Source organism: Triturus cristatus, chromosome 12 (genome assembly GCF_964204655.1).
Source record: "Triturus cristatus chromosome 12, aTriCri1.1, whole genome shotgun sequence".
NCBI classification, from domain to species: Eukaryota; Metazoa; Chordata; class Amphibia; order Caudata; family Salamandridae; genus Triturus; species Triturus cristatus.
This window is the reverse complement of record NC_140595.1, coordinates 817,446,625-817,465,547: the sequence shown is the minus strand read 5'-3', so window position 1 is coordinate 817,465,547 and position 18,923 is coordinate 817,446,625. Positions and strand designations below refer to the sequence as shown.

Here is an 18,923-nt window from a genome sequence, read left to right as displayed (position 1 = left end):
TCACCCCGAGTGGGACGGGTATGTCCAGACGTGGGGTCCCGTGCTCTCCATGCCACTGGAGTCAAGCTATCCTGGCTGAAGAGGGGTGAAACCCCGAAACCGGTCCTAGGATGCTTGTTTGGAGGCCAGGGAGGACCTGGCCTGGCAGTTCAGAGTAGGGTCAAGACTGATTTCCATATGGCTGGGGGTGAATGTTTGCATTGTTCAGCATTCTGTCCATTTATAGTGAGAGAGCATTCCACCCATAGGCTAACAAAAGAATAATGGATTAAACTCTGGTCTTTGTGACCGTGGTGAATGTTTGCATCACTCTGTCCATCATTTGTTTTTGTTAATCCCTTGGAACGGAACATTGGGCAACGGTTTGCAACAGCGTGATAGGCGATACTAATGGATGAAAAAAGCCCAAAACACAATCTGTTGAACATAAAGGCAGCATGCTCCTATGTAAATGTAGGACTACAAGTCCCACAAAGCATCAGAGCTGCAAACAGGGCTGATGGAACAACTCCGCCATGACGTGCTAGGCTTTAGTGGCCCGCTGGGTGGCGCACAACCCTGGAGCCCGCACTCCTCTCGCCCGGGATAATATCTTGTTGCGGCAGAGGCTAGGCGCACACAAGGACTCCACAGGTGTGCCAGGACCCGGAGGAGGGACCTGGGCCTCGGCCACGCCCACCTTCTCACCTCTGGGCCCCGCCTCTGCTGACTCACAGGGAGGTGTCCCACATACACAGCAACAGCAGAGCGCCCAGGAAGTGCCCGCACTGGCCCTGGCCTCCCAGTGCAGGAGGGTATAAAGGGGAGCCCCCAGGAGCCGGGGGCACATAACCTTCTGTGGATCTGTACCGTCGACTTCCCTGGACTGTAAGCGCTCACTGTCTGAACCTGGCTCCGTGGTGGCTCTCTCCAGGTGAGTGGAGCGGTGGGGTTGGAGCTTGGGGTACCCTTCCCTCGCACCTGTGGGCTTCGTTTCTTCATAGCTGGCCTGGCAGCGGGCATTGCGGGGTACGCACACATCTCGGCAGCAGGCGCGATAACCCTCCAGGCAACCTTCTTGTGGAGCTAACTGTACACCTAGAGGGGAGAGCCCTTCTGCCAGGCGCCTCCTGGTGCCAGGAGTGTGGGCCGTGAAGGCTGCACGCCGGGCCTGGTGCCAGGGAAGCGGCTTTCAGTGGGAGACAAACCCTGGCGGGCACGGGGCCGGCCACCGACTCACTGGAGACAACACGGCGAAGATTTTTGCAAAGCGCTTTTGGACACAGGGCATGTTAGGCACCCGTAGAGCGCCTTGAAATGCAGTGATCGCGAGAGGGTGACGGGAAGTATTGAGTGGCTTCATGAAACAATTTAAAACGACGTCAAGTGCTTTGGAATTTCGTATGTATGAGAGGCGCATAATGTGCTCCAGGGGACTGTGTATTGAAGGTGCTAGTAAAGCGATCTGGGGGTGGGCTTGTGACGTGTACCTGGGAACTGTGTACACAAGAGTATTGTACAGTGTTATGGGGTACTGTGCATACAATACAAGGGGCTTGTACAGTGCTTTGGGGTACGGTGCATACAAGGGGCTTGTACAGTGCTTTGGGGTACGGTGTATACAAGGATCTTGTACAGTGCTTTGGGGTACGGTGTATACAAGGGGCTTGTCAAGTGATCTGTGCTACTGTGTATACAAGGGGCTTGTACAGTGTTCTGTGGTTCGGTGTATACAAGGGGCTTGTCAAGTGATCTGTGTATACAAGGGGCTTGTACAGTGTTCTGTGGTTCGGTGTATACAAGGGGCTTGTACAGTGCTTTGCGGTACGGTGTATACAAGGGGCTTGTACAGTGCTTTGGGGTACGGTGTATACAATTGGCTTGTACAGTGATTTGGGGTACGGTGTATATAAGGAGCTTGTACAGTGCTTTGGGGCACGGTGTATACAAGGGGCTTGTCAAGTGATCTGTGCTACTGTGTATACAAGGGGCTTGTACAGTGTTCTGTGGTTCGGTGTATACAAGGGGCTTGTACAGTGCTTTGGGGTACGGTGTATACAAGGGGCTTGTACAGTGCTTTGGGGTACGGTGTATACAAGGGGCTTGTACAGTGCTTTGGGGTACGGTGTATACAATTGGCTTGTACAGTGATTTGGGGTACGGTGTATACAATTGGCTTGTACAGTGATTTGGGGTACGGTGTATACAAGGAGCTTGTACAGTGCTTTGGGGTACGGTGTATACAATTGGCTTGTACAGTGCTTTGGGGTACGGTGTATACAAGGGGCTTGTCAAGTCATCTGTGCTACTGTGTATACAAGGGGTTTGTACAGTGTTCTGGGGTACGGTGTAAACAAGGGGCTTGTACAGTGCTTCGGGGTACAGTGTATGCGAGGAGCTTGTAAAGTGCCCAGGGGTACAGTGTAGGCCAGGGGCCTGTAGGGTGATCTGGGGTACAGCGTGAGGGACTTGTAAGGTGATCTGGGGTACATTCTAGTGATGGGGCTTGTAAAGTGATCTGGGGTAGTGTAGAGTAGGGGCTTGGAAAGTTGGGTGCAGGGCATACATGGGCTTGTAACTGTACCGGGATACAATGTTCACGAGTTCAGTGTATTCGGGGTGTATGTAATGCTACCTGTGCTATGATGTATACGAGGGGCTTGTAAGGTGACCTGGGGTTCAGTATCTACGAGGGGCTTGAAAAACGATCTGGGGTACAGTGTATTCGGGGTGTATGTATAGCTATCTGTGCTACAGTGTATAAGGTGATCTGGCTACAGTGTGAGGGGCTTGTAAAGCTGGGTGCAGGGCATACATGGGCTTGTAACTGTACCGGGATACAATGTTCAGAAGAGTTTACTAAATGTGCTGTGGGGTTCGGCACATGAGGCTTGTGATGAGTGGTGCTGTGTGTGTGGCAGGCTTGTACCCTGCAGTGAGGTCAGGGTATATAAGGAACATGGCGAGCGCTCTGGGTGCATACCAGGCGAGATGCGTCAACGGTGCGGTAGAATGTAGTGTGTACGAGTGGCGTGTAAAGTGCTCTGGGCACAGTGTGTGAGAGTGTCTTGTAAAGTGCTTGGTGGTACACTGCACGATGGGCTTGTAAGGTGTTCTAGGGTGCGGTGTGTGAGAGTGTCTTGTAAAGTGTTCTGGGCACAATGTGCTCTGGGCTTGTAAAGTGCTCTGGGCACAGTGTGTGTGTGTGTCTTGTAAAGTGCTTGATGGTACACTGCATGGGGGCTTGTAAAGTGCTTGGTGCTACACTGCACGATGGGCTTGTAAAGTGCTCTGGGCACAGTGTGTGAGAGTGTCTTGTAAAGTGCTTGGTGGTACACTGCACGATGGGCTTGTAAGGTGTTCTAGGGTGCGGTGTGTGAGAGTGTCTTGTAAAGTGTTCTGGGCACAATGTGCTCTGGGCTTGTAAAGTGCTCTGGGCACAGTGTGTGTGTGTGTCTTGTAAAGTGCTTGATGGTACACTGCATGGGGGCTTGTAAAGTGCTTGGTGCTACACTGCACGATGGGCTTGTAAAGTGCTCTGGGCACAGTGTGTGTGTGTGTCTTGTAAAGTGCTTGATGGTACACTGCATGGGGGCTTGTAAAGTGCTTGGTGCTACACTGCACGATGGGCTTGTAAAGTGCTCTGGGCACAGTGTGTGAGTGTCTTGTAAAGTGCTTGATGGTACACTGCATGGGGGCTTGTAAAGTGCTTGGTGCTACACTGCACGATGGGCTTGTAAAGTGTTCTAGGGTGCGGTGTGTGAGAGTGTCTTGTAAAGTGTTCTGGGCACAATGTGCTCTGGGCTTGTAAAGTGCTTTGGAGTGCAATGTGTGTGAATAGCTTGTAAAGTGCTTGGTGGTACACTGTATGGGGGCATGTAAAGTGCTTGGTGGTACACTGTATGGGAGCTTCTAAAGTGCTTGGTGGTACACTGTATGGGAGCTTCTAAGGTGCTTGGTGGTACACTGTATGGGGGCATGTAAAGTGCTTGGTGGTACACTGTATGCGGGCTTGTAAAGTGCTTATGAGATTACTGTTTAGGAAAGCCCTGTAAAGTGCTCCGGTCTATAGTGCCTCGGAGCTTGTTTGGTTAGTTCCATGAGCTGCAGTGTGCACGGGGCGATGAGTTGATTTCACATGGCGCGGGGGGGGGGGCTCGTGACGTCACGTGCTCTGCCATACATCCTCCCCGCTGTGTTTCCTTGACAGTAGAGGCCAGTCTGTGATTTAGGGCCATGTCTCGGGTCAAGAGAGGGACTCCCCGAGGGGGTGGGGGGCTCTGGGGATTAAGACCCACATCTTGCGCGTACTTTGCAAGCGGGGCACTGCCTCCGCCTTGTGTGGGATGCCCGCTGGGCTAATGAGGGGGTGGTACATTTACAGGCCAGAGGATGGGGGTGCATGCAGACAGGGCCTTTGTGTGTTTTCTGGGCGGAGCCCCCCTTTGTGCTGCGGCCGGGCGATGATGGCTTTTCACACTTGCTCACAATGTGTTTTATTGGCCTCGGCTCCCGTTCACACGTTTCCCCTGGGTTGATCATCACCCTGAGATGCAGCACCGCAGGGGGTTCGAACCACCCCCTCGGGGCAAGAGACAGTCTGCACCTGCACAAAGCGCCCATCCCACACTGCCTCACAGCCCTACCAGCCGTTCCGCTTGCTATCCGGCCTCCGCACACAACCTGGGTACATTACACATTCCCCACCCCCTACCCCTCTCGCGTCTTCCTGAAGCTGCTAATGTCTTCGATTGGGGGGCGTGGGTATGTGGGCACTGTGTGCACAGGGTGTACAAGACGCAGCACAACCTGGCACTATTGCACAAAGGCTCACTAGAAATAGCAGAGTCTCTCACTGCGGAGACGAGCAATATTCGGTGCGCTGGCATTATGCAATACTGGTGCCATGGCATTGGCCGCATGATTATTCATGTGCCGCATTCCCCGTTGTCTGCTGCTTGATCCTCAGATTTTAACGTAAAATAAATTGTTTCTAACTCAAACGGATCAAAAGTTACTAAACGCGCAGTGACGTGTTGCCGCGCAGTTGGAGGCCCTTTGCAAGGATTGGCTGGTCATCCTAATTGCTCTATTTGGGAGGTAAACTAGTACTCGTGAGGTGGAACCTTTACCCAGACAGCACTAGGAAGTGTAAAATTAACGCTATAATGAAGAAATGCTAACACCAAATGGGCTGCATTACACCGCATAATAAACTTGTGCATAATTTAATCAACTTGCCACATAATTTGGTTATCCATTGCATCATAATTCTAGAAGCCCTGTCCATACTGGACACAGCACAGTTTCTGCACTTCAGGTATAAAATAATCCTGTCACTTTGGGCACAGGGTATAACAGGCGCTGCATAGGTGAGTCATACTTATTGTGAAGTGCACAGTCATCCACTAAGGTACCCTGGTGCTGTCACTGGAGACACATCACAGTCTGTCACTGCAGACTCATGGTATACAGGCACCACACGCTGTCACTGCAGACTCATGGTATACAGACACCACACGCTGTCACTGCAGACTCATGGTATACAGACACCACACGCTGTCCCTGCGGACTCATGGTATACAGACACCACACGCTGTCCCTGCGGACTCATGGTATACAGACACCACACGCTGTCACTGCGGACTCATGGTATACAGACACCACACACTGTCACTGCAGACTCATGGTATAGAGGCCCCACACACTGTCAGCACACGCTGTCACTACAGACTCATGGTATACAGACACCACACACTGTCACTGCAGACTCATGGTATAGAGGCCCCACACACTGTCAGCACATGCTGTCACTACAGACTCATGGTATACAGACACCACACGCTGTCACTGCAGACTCATGGTATACAAACACCACACGCTGTCACTGCAGACTCATGGTATACAGACCCCACACCCTGTCACTGCAGACTCTATACAGGACTCTATACAGACCCCACACACTGTCACTGCGGGAGAAGGGTACAGAGGCACAATACAGCCTGTCTTTATAGATACGTGCTGTACAAGAGACAGCACAGCCTGTCTCTATAGATGTGCGCTGGGCAAGAGATAGCACAGCCTGTCTATAGATACGCGCTGGGCAAGAGACAGCACAGCCTGTCTATAGATACGTGCTGGACAAGAGACCGCACAGCCTGTCTCTGTAGACACATGCTGAACAAGAGACAGCACGGCCTGTACAAGAGACAGCACACCCTGTCTATAGATGCATGCTGTGAAAGAGACAGCACAGCCTGTCTCTGTAGATACACGCTGTACAAGAAACAGCACAGCCTATCTATAGATACGTGCTGTGCAAGAGAAAGCAAAGCCTGTCTCTGTAGATACATGCTGTACACGCTGCCTGTCCATCCTGTACAAGAGACAGCACAGACTGTCACTGTAGATACGTGCTGAACAAGAGACAGCACAGTCTGTCACTGTAGATAAGCGCTGTACAAGAGACCGCACAGCCTGTCACTGTAGTGTGATGTAGCAGTTTATTGTACGGTTAATAAAAACGTTAAGAAACAGACGTACAGATTAAACGCCTTCAACATACAAAGTGAAAACGTCCCATAAGAACAAGCAGGTCTGTGTTGGGCACAGAAAGATTCAGCCGAGCCATTGTTAAGAGGGAGTAACAGGATTGGCCGCATATTTGATGGCTAAAAGGCAGTGTGCAAAATTACAATAGCAGCACAGACAATGCCAGCCCATTTGAGGCACACCGTGCTGGCAGTTGTGCCATGTGCAACGGAATTCTGAACTTTTGACGCGTAACATGCATCATAAATCTTTGCGAGCACAGACCAGCAGTAGCAGGTTGCGCGGGTGTTAACATTTTAAAGAAAAAATACAGTGTGCAGGAGAAAATAGAAGGGGTTCTTAAGCCGCTACTTGACCTCCTGTCAGGTGCACGGATGGAATAAACATCGTCTGGTTGGGCCACAGCCGTCTGCAGAAACTTACCAGTTTTAATGTTTGATAGGGGGTTCACCGGGTCCAGGCTGGCTAGGACTGCCCATCGGCAGGTAGGCGAATAAAGTCAGCCCGGAGAAGGATATTCCTTTGCAGCAGCGAAAAAGGGCAAGAGCCTATGTCATTATAGCCAGGTACGGCCTAGAGACCCCCGTTCCTGTATCCACAATCCCGACCGAATGGCCCCTTCTAATGGTGCCAAGGTTCCCATTCACCCCTAAGGCGGCAACACATTTACCACAAGGACATTTTTGGATTAGGGGGTCTTTAAGCCCCCCCGGCCGTATTTATTAAAAATTAATAATCAAAACCATTTTTATATCCATTATTTACACAATACGCAGAAAACCATTGCATTACATTGATAGGTACATATGTCATGTCTACTAACCTTAACATATCTCCAATACAAAGACATTCCTATCCGACTCTAAACATACCGTAATCAAATAACGTATACTTTTTCTGCGTATCCCTATTTGCGCCTATGGCAAGGTCAACAACTGGCGCCAGATCCTGATCAAACTATGCCCACCCTCCAACCGGAGTGCACATGCGCAGGGGGCCCGTTCACCGGGAGGGTACCCCCCCCCCGATCACCCCATACGTCCAGTAGATTATCTCCATAAGGTGTCCTTCCAGTTATGTGCTGTTTACTTGCGCTCTTGTGCGCGTGCGGGGTGGCCAACCAGCCTACTGGAAAGCGTAGCTCCCCTCCCCCGCACCCATCCAGCCAACCGGCTGCAACTGCCCCTGGAGTTCCATGAGAGACCACTTGTCCCTCCCCCTTGGACGACCCCATTCAAGAATGGCGCCGCCCTCTAAGGACCTTACATTTAATGCTCACCAACCACGACCTTACCGCCTGACGGTAGGTGAATGACGTCAGCGCAGAGAAGGATTTTCTTTGCAGCAGCAAAAAAGGGCAAGTGCCTCTGTCATCGATTAAAGTTTATTTTTCCTGACCATAGAGACGGCAACTTATATTGTGGGGATCTGAGCGACGTCATGCTGGAAGGTGAGCTCGCAAGTTCCAGACTTAATGCCACTAACTTGGCCTTAATCCACAGGGGACATGTGCAAGAAATGTAGGTCTGCTCCTTGACTAGAGGAGCATGTGATTGCGGCAATTAGGCTAACTAGACACAGCACAGTCTGTCACTGCAGGCACTGGGTGTATCAGTCGCAGCACAACCCATCGCTGCCGACTGCAGGTACACCAGTCGCGGCGCGGTCTGTCGCTGCCGACTGCTAGTGCACCAGTCGCGGCGCGGTCTGTCGCTGCAGACTGCTGGTGCACCAGTCGCGGCGCGGTCTGTCGCTGCAGACTGCTGGTGCACCAGTCGCGGCGCGGTCTGTCGCTGCAGACTGCTGGTGCACCAGTCGCGGCGCGGTCTGTCGCTGCAGACTGCTGGTGCACCAGTCGCTGCGCGGTTTGTCCCTGCAGACTCCTGGTGTACCATTTGCGGCGCGGTCTGTTACTGCAGACTGCTGCTACACCAGTCGCGGCGCAGTCTGTCGCTGCAGACTGCTGGTACAGCAGTCGCGGCGCAGTCTGTCGCTGCAGACTGCTGGTACAGCAGTCGCTGTGCGGTCTGTCGCTGCAGACTCCTGGTACACCAGTGGTGGCACAGTCTAATGCTGTAGACACAGTATAGTCTGACACTGCAGGCAGTATAGAGATAACATAGTCTGACACTGCAGACACAGTATACAGACACAGCACAGTCTGACACTGCAGGCAGTATAGAGATAACATAGTCTGACACTGCAGACACAGTATACAAACACTGCACAGTCTTAACACTGGAGACAGAGAGTATACTGACAGCACAGTCTCACGCTGCGGGCCCAGAGTACAGTACAGCCGGCACTGCACAGTCTGCCAGTTCAGGCACAAGGGGCGCTGTCTGCCGCTGCAGAGACCGCAAAAACAGGAAATACAGGCAGCGAGAGGAGAAAGGAAACCCTGTGCTGCGCCTCGTAAAGACAGAGTGCGCCATAGAGAGTTTTGAGAGGGACCTAGTGTGACAGCCAGGCAGGTTAAGACCTCTCGGATACAGTGCCAGGGAGAGTGCCTTCAGCCGAAGTGCATGTGACGCACTTTCAAAGGACTCTGGCACACAGTTGCCTGTCGCCGGTTTGTAAATTGCGCTAGGAAACACTGTGCCAGAGTCCTGTAAAGTGCTGTGAGGCACAACTTCTCCGAAAGGCCAGAAAAGTGAGTGTATCTTATCACGCCACCCTCCCAGCGCATCTGTAAAAGCGCAGTAAAGGGCATGTTTTCATGTTGTTGCCAGGGCGTGACCAAGCCAGACTTCAAGGGTTGTTTTGTTTCATCTCCTGTACTGGCTGTGGCTTATTAAAGCTTGGATGGTGCTGGGGAGCTGGGATGCTCCACTCACACTCAGCTGGTATTTGAGGCACAAGGTGTACTTAGCATGACTGGGGAGGAGGCTTTTCATCTCCGGGAGACCCCTAAATCTGCTCCCTTGGCTACAACAAGTAATCAAGTGACTAAGAGTTTGCTTCCTGAGACCTGCTGCAAGTACATTAGGCCTTTATAAGTGTTTTTTTTTTTTAAACGCCTTATTTTTATATTTTGTCGTGTTTCCCCGAGTTAAAGTGGTTTGCCATTTATTAAGACTGGAAATATCGAATTCCATATTCATTGCGGGAGGTGAGCGCAGGACACATAGGACTGGAGCAGGTCTGGGGTGACACCGCTTTCCAAGAATCCTTTCCCAGGCGCTCGATCTAATGGCTCCTCCGAGATTTAGCCGCCAAAAGCAGTGCAGGCCTTCGAGGAGCTCTACAAGTCACTAGCAGACCACTTTGTTCAATCTTTCAACCCCGCAACTGTACCTCAGGCCTGGAAAACTGGGCAGGCGATGCCAATACTAAAAAAACATAGAATGCACATGCTCTAAACCCCGTTAATTACAGCCCCATTTCGCTCATTCCATATCTGAGCAAAAATCCAGCTTGTCAGCGGAAGGACAACTATCGAGCTATTTGGCCTCCAATTCCATCCTTGATATCTCCCGGTGCTGCTTCAGAGCCTCTCAGAGTACAGACACCGCTCCGACAGCGGCCTCCGATGACATTAGACTCCCTGGGTGATGGCGCCCCAGCCACGCATGCGCGCCTTCATCTGTCCGCCGCCTTTGACGCCGTCTCACACCCCAGCGTGGCGCCCCAGCCACGCATGCGCACCTTCATCTGTACGCCTCCTTTGACGCCGTCTCACACCCGAGCGTGGCCCAGAGACTGTCTGAGATTGGTGCCACCGGCAAAGCATTGGGGTGGCCACGTGGCTTCCTTAACGATGATACAGACAACACAAATGGTACACTTAGGACCACAGACGGTGAACTTGGGGCCATTTAAATCACGTGTCATGTTAGTAGACAAGCGGGTACCTCGGGGCTCATCCTTGCGCCCCATGTTTTCTAACGTGTACTTCACCCCCTTGCCCAGAGCCGTAAGTTCCTGCAGTTCATCTCATACGCAGATAACACACAGCCGTACATATCAATGGGCGCCGGCCCCAAACTCACACAAACTAACTCTGGAGAGGGCACGAGGGACATTACCCCCTGGGTGTCTCGGAACTGCCTGTGGCCGAACGGCAGAAACCCCGAGATTGTACTACCTATCCCTACTGGACAGACGATTTTGGTATAATCGCGGCACCCGCGCTTTACTTTTAATGTTGTAAGTGATTCCCGGGTGCCGCGATTAAACCAAAAGTAAAGAAATAAAAAAAAAAACATCTATTTATTTACTTTTGTTATAATCTTCCCTTCCCTTACCTGAACGGCAGCTTCTACCACAAACAAGCCTCGCGGCACCCGCGCTGTACATTTAACTTTAAAAGTAAATCCCGGGTGCCACGATTAAACCAAAAGTAAAGAAATGTTTTTTTCTATTTCTTTTGATATAATCGCGGCAGCCGCGCTTTACTTCCGGTCGGTGCCGCGATGCTTGTTTGTAGCAGTAGCTGCCGTTCAGGTAAGGTTTGTTCGGTGAATAATGTCAAAGCCATTTATAATTCGTTTTCTGAAAACCAAAAATGGGCTCTTTTCGGTGCTTCCTAATAGACCAATGAAGTAACTCCGGATACATACACCAGGGTCTCAGTGACCTTTTTGCCAAGTTAAGGATTGCACCGGCCTCGTCGGCGTCGTCGGAGTGGCGCAGTGCGCCCCCCTTCAGGGTTTATTGCTTCCATGTAAACCATGTGTGTTCTGCGCACGCGTTCTCTGTATCCAGGCCAACTTGGAGAAGGTACAGTGCTCCGAAGTCCAACATTCAGTGGGAGCTTAGTCTACAAATATAAGCAGTGACGACAGTCTTTCTTCACTAAAGCTAACACTGGATATTTCTGTTGCCATCACATCTTAAACCTGGGGCCTTGAGACACGGGGAGGACTGGGGTGAGAGCAGGGTGGCCTCCTCGGCTTGATGTCTGGCGTAGTTTGGCATCTGCGCCCTGTCCAACCCCTTGCTGTTTACACACTAGCCACTGAATGAGAAATTTGCTTGACTTCACTTTTATAACCTTGGATTTAATGTCCTAAACTCAGCTTCAGACAACTGTATACAGTGGTAAGAACAGAGAACAAGCATTGTCATAGCCAATAGGTCTCGCCTTTGGGTCCTTATAAGTGTTTCGCCATGCAACAGTTGATGTTGCACCAAGGAAATTGTGCTACATAACTAAATACTTATAAGGTCCCAAAAGCGAGACCTATTGGCTATGCCAATGCTTGTTTAACACGCTGCCCGTCCCCTTCTCTCCATTGCAAGCTCTCTTCACTCCTCTCCCCTCCCCCACACCTTTCGTTACCCCGTACCTTACCCCCTCTTCCCCATTCTTTTCTCTCTCCATCGCCTCTGCCCCTCACTCCTTTCACTCTTCTCGCCCTCGTCACTCTTCATCTGAGACCTCATTCGTCTTATCTCAGTCCTCCCTCCTCTCATCTAAGTTTTTCCTCTCACCTGAGTACTTGAGGCTCACTCCACGACCCCCCTCACCTTTCACACTCTCGCTTCCTCTCACTGAACTCCTCACTTCCCCTCTCACTGAACTCCTCACTTCCCCTCTCACGCCCCTTCCCTCACTGCTCACTCCTTCGTCTCTGTCCCCTCTCCTCGCTCCCCCTCCTCCCTCACATCCCTCCTTCCTGTCACCTCTCAATCTGTCCTCTCACCACAGTCCGCCTTGCTCTCATCTTTACTTACTCACTCTTGGCCCCCCCCGTCTCTCCCACCTTTTGGTCTCTCTATTCTAAAACTGTATCCCCTGCTCCATCTTAACGCTGATGCCTCCCCTCTCCCTTTCTCTCCTTCTTTACTCCTTTCTCTCTCCCTTTTCACTCCTTTCTCTCTTCCCCTCTCCTTGTTTGCTCCTTCCCCCTCCTTGTTTGCTCCTTTCTCTCACCTTTTTTTTTTTTTTACTTCTTTCTCTCACCTCCTGTTTTTTCCCTTCTATCACTTTTGCCACCCTTCTTGCACTTTCACTCCTGTCTCTCGTCATCTGTTTTTCTCAGCAGGTTTCTTCGCCCCGGGGCCCACCGCTTCTCCACCATCTTGACCTTTATCTGCGTTCCTCAGGTGTCCCTGAACACGTCCCGTCCTCTGCCGGTCTCTTTCACTTTGAGCGCTGCCGCTTGTTGACAGCTCTACAACAACTTACACACGGGGGACCTCCCAGGAGACCACCTCCGGCATGCCCACTCTCATTCACCCCTCCCTCCCAGGTTTCTCTTTTCTCGCTGTTGTCTCTTTTCTTTTCGTAAGATCTGTTTATTTATGTGCATTTCCAGCCCCCCCCCCTCCCACCCGTTTTCCTCTCTTACCCACTGTGACACTGCCCCAGCTCTGCCAAAACCAGTTCCCCCAGTTTGGGAAAGCTTCACTTCAGCGCCTCTCTCCCCTGCTTGCATATCAAGAAGGTGGTGTGAGGGTGTCTGGTGTGTGGGGTGAGGGTTCGGCTGGGGGAGGAGAGGTGTGCTTGTGACAACTACCGCGGCTGTCCACCAACGCCAAACACGTCCCCACCACCTCCCAGGTCACGTGACAGTTAAAAAAATAAAAATAAAATAAAAGATACATTGAAAAATTAACTTTGAAACCCGGTGGATTGAAATCCCACAAGGGCGCCCTTCCCAGGCGGGCTGGTAGTGGTTCCACCCTCCAGGATTATGTTTAGACCACCACCCCCCTCAGTCCACTACAATCCCCAGAGGCCGACTCCGATGAAGTGAGCAGCCTTGAGTCTTGCGTCCTGGTGTTCTGTTATTGTTTTTAAGATTGCTCATGACGTTTCCTATCATTTTTTCCCCTTAACTCTTGTAAATAATTGTAGAACTGATGGAGAGTTCTGCGCATGCGCCTTGCATTTCCAGTGCACTTGCCCTCGGCCAGGCGCGCAACACCCATTGGACTCGCAGGGCTTCAGCCCCCCCCGTCGTGTGTGGCAGCCCGGGATGAGACACCTTCCCGGGCAGACACACAGCCGCGCTCGAGCACTTCACAGGTCTTTTAAAGACCATTTGCATGTTAATGAGGCCATGCTGTTGTTTCACCCCTTCTAAGAGCCCCTGCAGCTCCACTCTGCCTATTGCTTAAAGTTCAGCCCCCCCCGAAATTTTTGCTCAGCCCCCCCCGAAATTTTTGCTCAGCCCCCCCCGAAATTTGGCTCTAGTTGCGCCTCTGCCCTCGGCAGTGGTACGTTTCGTGTCTTACCACACAACACTGTCCCTTTTAGAATGAGAGCGCCCTTGGCTGCCCTCAGTTGGCACTTTAATCTCCCTGGCATGTGCAGGAATCAGCTCTGGGGCGTCCCCGTGCCACCCTGCCAAGGCGCATCATTCGGGCGTCTGCTGCCAAGCGTGGGGCAAGTCGGGACATGGCACCAGGCGGGGGTTTATTTGGGCTGCAGGCAGAGGTGCTTGTCGCTCCATTGAGGGCATAAACGGAGCCTGGGCTCCGGGCTGCCAGTGCCCCCTACACTACGTGTATACGGGCCCTTGGCTCCGCATCAGTGCAGGTCACGCGGGTCTGTCACTGCTCGCGGGCCCGGCAGACCTCGAAGCTGACCCTGGCTCTGTGCATAGCAGGGCGGGCACATGTAGGGGGCTGGCAGCCACCGGCCGGGCGGCCTGGTCTCAGTACTGGGGTCAGCTTCGGAGGAAGGACCTGTCCATACCTTTGAAATGGTGGGTTTCAATTGGTTATACGAGCCACTGCACGAGGTATAGTGGGTTACAGGCCACACTGCAGCAGGGGCTACAGTGGGTTACAGGCCACACTGCAGCAGGGGGTACAGTGGGTTACAGGCCACACTGCAGCAGGGGGTACAGTGGGTTACAGGCCACACTGCAGCAGGGGGTACAGTGGGTTACAGGCCACACTGCAGCAGGGGGTACAGTGGGTTACAGGCCACACTGCAGCAGGGGGTACAGTGGGTTACAGGCCACACTGCAGCAGTGGGTACAGTGGGTTACAGGCCACACTGCAGCAGGGGCTACAGTGGGTTAAAGGCCACACTGCAGCAGGGGCTACAGTGGATTACAGGCCACACTGCAGCAGGGGCTACAGTGGGTTACAGGCCACACTGCAGAAGGGGGTACAGTACGTTACAGGCCACACTGCAGCAAGGGGTACAGTGGGTTACAGGCCACACTGCAGCAGGGGGTACAGTGGGTTACAGGCCACACTGCAGCAGGGGGTACAGTGGGTTACAGGCCACACTGCAGCAGTGGGTACAGTGGGTTACAGGCCACACTGCAGCAGTGGGTTACAGGCCACACTGCAGCAGGGGCTACAGTGGGTTAAAGGCCACACTGCAGCAGGGGCTACAGTGGGTTAAAGGCCACACTGCAGCAGGGGCTACAGTGGGTTACAGGCCACACTGCAGCAGGGGCTACAGTGGGTTACAGGCCACACTGCAGCAGGGGCTACAGTGGATTACAGGCCACACTGCAGCAGGGGCTACAGTGGGTTACAGGCCACACTGCAGAAGGGGGTACAGTACGTTACAGGCCACACTGCAGCAGGTGGTACAGTGGGTTACAGGCCACACTGCAGCAGGTGGTACAGTGGGTTACAGGCCACACTGCAGCAGGGGGTTACAGGCCACACTGCAGCAGGGGGTACAGTGGGTTACAGGCCACACTGCAGCAGGGGCTACAGTGGGTTACAGGCCACACTGCAGCAGGGGCTACAGTGGGTTACAGGCCACACTGCAGCAGGGGGTACAGTGGGTAACAGGCCACACTGCAGCAGGGGGTACAGTGGGTTACAAGGCCACACTGCAGCAGGGGGTACAGTGGGTTACAAGGCCACACTGCAGCAGGGGGTACAGTGGGTTACAAGGCATAATCGTGCAGAATTTGATATGGCTAGGAAGTATGTGCGGGCTTTGTAAAGCTGCCATGCTCTGCCCGCAAGGGTTGGGGGGCTTGGGAGCGGATGATAAAATGGTACAGGACACAAGGGCGTGGTGTATAAGACTGGATGGGCCGGACCAGAGTACTGCTGGTACTGGTGATTCTGACCTTAATACCAGGTGGACATCTGCGGTGGGGGTGGGTGGAGGGTATTCACAGCCAGAAGTAGTATAGGGTAAAGCAAGGGTTTGTTAAAGTAGCGGGGGACTGGAAAAACCAATGACTTGATCTTTCTGATGGTGGAGGGGGTCTAGCCCACCCCCCACTTTCTCCTGATCGATGTCTGCGCGTGGACACTGCCCATGCCAGGTCAGTGCTGTCGTTCCATATGTAGTGGACAGGCACAGACCAGGTCTGCAGTTTCCAGAGTTAAGTCATCGGCGTTTCGGTCTCTAAGTGGTAAATATCCATCAAACCTTCTTCAGAACTATATTTGTTTAGCAGGGCCATCTAGTGAATGAATGGCGTCGCTATTCACAAGATGGTCCTTCTAGTCAAACCTGGTCCTGAAGATGGTTTCACAGACGTTTTCTTGGAGACCGAAACATCAACAGTTTACACGCATCAGCCCACACAAAGTAGAAATATTTATATTGCAATCCTTTGTATTTTTGCTCTTAAGGTTTTGGCTTTTAGGCTGAGCTGTATATTTACCACATATTAAAAGTCACAAACCATTCTATTTCAGACACTTGTAAGTCTTATCTGGTGGACTTTTGTATATCTGTCACCTTTCTTTTATTTGTTTGCACTGCCTTGTCGTGTATCGAATGCGTATATATACATGTTTTTTCCTTGTAGAATGCTCAGAGTGATGACTGTGACCATCTCATAGACGTGTGTTTAGTGGTGGGGGGCTAAAGCCTCTGCCCTCAATGCGCTGCCGCCAGTATCTCATCACCTTCTCTCCCTCGCTTTGACCCACGCAGGCACCGGCATGATGCCCGAGGACAGTACCGAGTGGCTGCACCAGCTTCTGCGGGAGCTACAGCTGGACCAGTTCTACAACAAGATCCGCGATGACCTTAACGTCACACGCCTGTCTCACTTCGACTTCGTGCGGCCCTTGGACCTGGACCAGATTGGCATGGGCAAGCCGGGTAAGGAGGCTGCTGGGTAGACCACTGGGGACTTGGGGTTCACGCCGCTTCTTACTTGCCAACCTCTCTGGCCCAATGTGCCGTTGTGGGTGGGTCTTGCCATGGAGCGTTCTCACACTCGTCTTCATCCTCCACAGTTTGTAACCCGGCTTATTCAGTTTTGACCCTGGTTTTTACTTGTATACACACATAGGGCCTGATTTAGAACTCGGCGGACGAGTTACTCTGCCACAACGGTGGCGGATATGCTGTCTGCTTAACAATAAATCCCATAGGATATAATGGGATTTATATTTTGGTGTATGGAATATCCGTCACCGTTGTGATGGATTAACCCGTCCGCTGAGTTCTAAACCCGGCCCTTCTGCCTTTTATCATTTATCACAGTGTTTCCAACTCCTACATTTCTACATAGGTCCTTTTCTACAGCACTCGAATTCCTTTCGGCCACGCTTGCGCAACAGAAAACCACACAAATAAACATTCAACAGGTGAAAACTAGGAGCGGGGCAGGATTGTTGTCTATGTTCCAGTGCTTAATTTGTACTGGTGTTTGCTGGTGCTCAGCACCAGCACTTATTTCTGGCAGTCCTGCCACAAGATGGCGCGGTCTGTCAATTTTTAGGCAGAGCACACCAGAAGAGCATATACAACCACAATCGAATTACCTTGTCCACACCATTCTTACAGGTTTGGGTGACATGGAATAGTCCAAGTTGGAGTGTGGTGGTTACTAGGTAACAGTGGCACTGGCATTAGGCAGTGATAGCAGCGGCACTGGGTCGTGCAAGCTTCAGTGACCTCCTGTGAAATACCTATTACAATGACAAACTAAGCACTGTCTGGTCCCCTTTCACCACCTGCCTTTTCCTCCACTCATTGCCACTTGCCTCTCTCTTTGCCATCACTCTCTCTTGGGCACCAGGTCATCCTTTACCCCCAGAGAGGTGACTCGGTGTTATGTTAGAAGTGCTTGTATTGCCCACCCAACATCGGGGCGTCCCAGCGCTCGCGGACCGACAACCAGGGAAAGTGATGCTTGCCAGATGGATAGACAGCCAGGTATGGTCTGTGGTGGCACATTCCACCCGCCCACACATGGACACGCTCCCTTTCCAGAGCCAATTATTCTATTTTTGTCACTTCCTTATAGGTATGTAAACAACTATTCAACTTCACCTTACAACCTGCCAATTTAATTCTGTGTCCCTCTGTCCTTTCAGCGCCTTCATAGCGCCCACCCCATCCATGCAAAGCCTCCCTGAACACACACGAGTCTCCCTGGCTTGTTTAGCTGTGACCCAAAAGGAAGGGAGCCCCCCACCACTAAGGAGCCTCTGTACAGTGTACGCTAGTTTTTAATACAGAACCCCCCAGTAAAGCTCCCGCCCATGACGCACCCGTCCACGTTCGGTCTCCTCGTGCCACCCGGTGAGTGGCCCAGAGGACACCGAAACTGGCCTCCGGTCACCGGCCTAGAATGTGGCTTGTGCTGGAATGTACTCCAAGGTGGCTCTGTGCCAAGGCAGACTGCCAGGGCAGGTATGCAGCTCCATCAGTGCACCCCAGGGCAGAGATGGCACTCTTAATCCTCTTCAGCACTGGGTCCGGCAGGGGCCTCTGTCACTACTGGGTCCAGCAGGGGGCGCTGCCAGTACACGTCAGCACTGCCCGGCGCAATGCACTGCTGTTCCACACCTGGAACTGCACAGCTCTACTGGAGCGCTCCATTATTGACATTCAGTCTAAGTTTTCGAGTGAGCAGTGAGACTCCCCAAACGCCTCCGCACTGTTTCTTTAAAAGAAACACGAAAACACAGACTCATGATTGTTCTCTACGTTTTTTTTTTTCCACAGCCCAAAGAAGACTGTTTGAAGCTATAAAACGCAGGAGACCTCAAGTTAAACCGAAGTCATGGATGTACAAGGTGGGTGTCACCGCTGAGGCCACAAATAAGTGTATGTAATGCTAGAGTGAGGCAGAACTACCACTCCCAGAATTCAAAGCACTCGCCTATGGATCCGACCCACTCTGCCCTCTCATGGGTTCTGGGTGTGATAAACACCCAGATGCCCCTCTTCTTGCACGTGTAAAATTTGAAGAACAATTTGAAACAAAAGCTATGGCGTCCTGGAGTGGGCATTCTTTGGCGCAGCTGGGTGTCTGGGTGTAGGCACAGCCCACTCCCCACCCACAGCGTCCATCCAAAGAGCTCTCATGTTTCTCAGGCCCATGCATGTGCAGCTCATCCATTCCAGGTTTGGCATTGCCTTCTGGGAATTGTAGTTCTTATTTGATAGCAGGGACTACGAGTACCAGAATTCACAAAGAATACCTGGACTGGGTGAGCTTCTCACGCTTTGGCACTGGACACTTGAGAGCTGTGCAGGCATTGGAGGA

General features: G+C 52.1%; 1 protein-coding gene across 1 annotated transcript in view; it reads left to right on the top strand.

Moving 5' to 3' along the window:
* The first annotated feature begins 707 nt into the window (after window positions 1-707).
* The window catches only part of TNK1 (tyrosine kinase non receptor 1), a 33,732-nt gene continuing 15,516 nt past the window's right edge, over window positions 708-18,923 (top strand). Inside the window, exons 1-3 of the mRNA XM_085639252.1 lie at window positions 708-913; window positions 16,352-16,522; window positions 18,380-18,450. Of these exons, the coding sequence (XP_085495378.1) occupies window positions 16,360-16,522; window positions 18,380-18,450 (234 nt within the window). The 5' untranslated portion in view covers window positions 708-913; window positions 16,352-16,359. The remainder of the gene's footprint in view (window positions 914-16,351; window positions 16,523-18,379; window positions 18,451-18,923) is intronic.